Genomic DNA, 2,098 nt, shown 5'->3' with positions numbered 1-2,098 from the left:
GCCCCGGGGGGTGCGGTGAGGACCCCCGAGAGCAGTGGGAACACTCAGCCCCTCCCCATGGCTGCTGGAGCGGGGATGGCGCCGGGGTGGAGAGTAATGGAGAAATGGGGGGTATGTGTAAGTGGGGGGTTGACCCCTACTGGGCTGCTCCCCTTGGGGGGTCCTGTTTGCCCTATGATCCCAAAGGATGGGGGGGCTTGGGGGTGCCAGGGACTCTCCCTACTTTGAGTAAGACAGCGGTGCTCCAGGCACCAAAGCCCCCAGGCACCCATGGACCCCACTCTCCCCACACAGGGGTCATAACATAGCCTGGGGTGGGGGCTGTGGGTCAAGGTCCCCCCCAGGGTCCCTGGTGTGGGTACCTGGGGTGTGTCGCAGGCACTGGGCACCCACCCTGACCTCCTTCCATCCCCTCTGCAATCCTTGGGGTGACCCCAGCAGGATGGGGTGCACTGGGTGCCCAGGGATGTGGGCATCCTGCAGCAGGGAGGGGGCCCCGAGGAAAGACCCGCAGCCCCCGGCCCTCCCCGGGGTTCCAATGGCAGCTGGAGGCATCAAATATTAACAGAGGCAGCGACAGAGCTGAAAATAACCCTCCCTCCCTGGGAGCTGACCCAGATCTGGGCAGCCCCAAAGCTGGGCCGGACCCAGAGCCCCCCCAGCACGCTGCTGGGGCTGAATCGGGTCCCTAGCCCCTCCTCGGGGCTGCTCTGCCCTCCAGATGCCAGCTATATAGCACCTATATATTATGCAAATGAGCTATAAGGGCTTATTACGCAAATGCGAGGGGGCTGGCGCTGCCCAGCGCTGGGTGGTCCTCGGGGCTGGCCCCGACAGCTCAAAGAGGACAGCGGGGATGGAGGGGGCCACATCAGGGTCCACCTGGATGTCCGGGGGCTGCCAGGGAGCTCTGTCCCACCTCTCTGCCCTCCTGTAGCACGGAGGGACCCCCCGAGCCGAGCCAGGAGCCTGTTCCACAGCAACGCTTGTCCCCCGGAGCAGCCAGCGTGTCCCAGCAGCATGGGGAAGCAGAACAGCAAACTGCGCCCTGAGATGCTCCAGGACCTGCGGGAAAACACCGAGTTCTCCGAGCTGGAGCTGCAGGGCTGGTACAAGGGTTTCTTGAAGGACTGTCCCTCCGGCATCCTCAACGTGGAGGAGTTCAAGAAGATCTATGCCAACTTCTTCCCCTATGGCGATGCCTCCAAGTTTGCCGAGCATGTCTTCCGCACCTTTGACACCAACGGCGATGGCACCATCGACTTCCGAGAGTTCATCATCGCCCTGAGTGTCACCTCCCGCGGGAAGCTGGAGCAGAAGCTCATGTGGGCCTTCAGCATGTACGACCTGGATGGCAACGGCTACATCAGTAGGGAGGAGATGCTGGAGATCGTGCAGGTACCGGGCTCCCTCGCCCTGCTGCGGCTCCTAGTGTGTGGTCCTGCGTGTCACCCTGGTGTGATAGTGGCTGTCCCCTCCTGGATCCTGCATCTGGGGCTTCCCCTGGTCCTTTCCTGTCCTGAGGACATCCCTTTGCCACCCTCTCCCTGTGCTTCTGCAGAGGGCTGGCTGCACGCAGCTGTCCCCGAGCACCCTGGGGCAGATGGACACCAGATCGATAGGAGATGCCAGACCCCAGCCCAGTGGCATCCTGCGCATCGGCAGGTGACTCATGAGGGTGGCATCTCGGTGGGCATCTCCTCCCTGCAGAAGCAGCTCTTGCAGCCAGGGTGTTTCCTTGGGGTGCTCTGCCCTGGCTGGGCTGGCTCCCCCCAGCCTGACCACACGGGGAGGGTGTTACACGCCAGTGCCGTTCCCCAGGCAGCAAAGCCCAGAGCTCTGTCCCCTGCCTGCGATGGCAGGTGCCCACCTTGCACCCCCCTTCATCCCCATCTCCCTCTCCCAGGCCATCTACAAAATGGTCTCCTCGGTGATGAACATGCCCGAAGATGAATCGACTCCAGAGAAAAGAACGGAAAAAATCTTCCGACAGATGGATACTAATAATGACGGTAAATGAGAGGGGATGGAGGGGATTAAGGGAAAGGTCTCATGGCTAAATCCAGGGGTCTTAGAAGGAGCCGCACGCACGCACGCA

At 62.2% G+C, this 2,098-nt stretch overlaps 1 protein-coding gene across 1 annotated transcript; it reads left to right on the top strand.

The window, feature by feature from the left end:
- Positions 1-876: 876 nt before the first annotated feature.
- LOC104494431 (neuron-specific calcium-binding protein hippocalcin) lies at positions 877-2,020 on the top strand. The gene is made up of 2 exons (XM_010137249.1): positions 877-1,398; positions 1,907-2,020. The coding sequence occupies exons 1-2, from the start codon at positions 1,021-1,023 to the stop codon at positions 2,018-2,020; spliced, it is 492 nt and encodes a 163-aa protein (XP_010135551.1). The 5' UTR covers positions 877-1,020.
- The last annotated feature ends 78 nt before the right edge of the window (positions 2,021-2,098 follow it).

Source organism: Buceros rhinoceros, unplaced genomic scaffold, assembly GCF_000710305.1.
Source record: "Buceros rhinoceros silvestris isolate BGI_N320 unplaced genomic scaffold, ASM71030v1 scaffold23455, whole genome shotgun sequence".
NCBI lineage: Eukaryota > Metazoa > Chordata > Aves > Bucerotiformes > Bucerotidae > Buceros > Buceros rhinoceros.
This window is presented reverse-complemented; position numbering and strand designations above follow the sequence as displayed.

Coding starts and splice junctions, on each gene's coding strand:
- LOC104494431 (XM_010137249.1), top strand. CDS start 1,021: ATGGGGAAGCAGAACAGCAAACTGCGCCCTGAGATGCTCCAGGACCTG. Junction 1,399..1,906: donor AGATGCTGGAGATCGTGCAG/GTACCGGGCTCC, acceptor TCCCTCTCCCAG/GCCATCTACAAAATGGTCTC.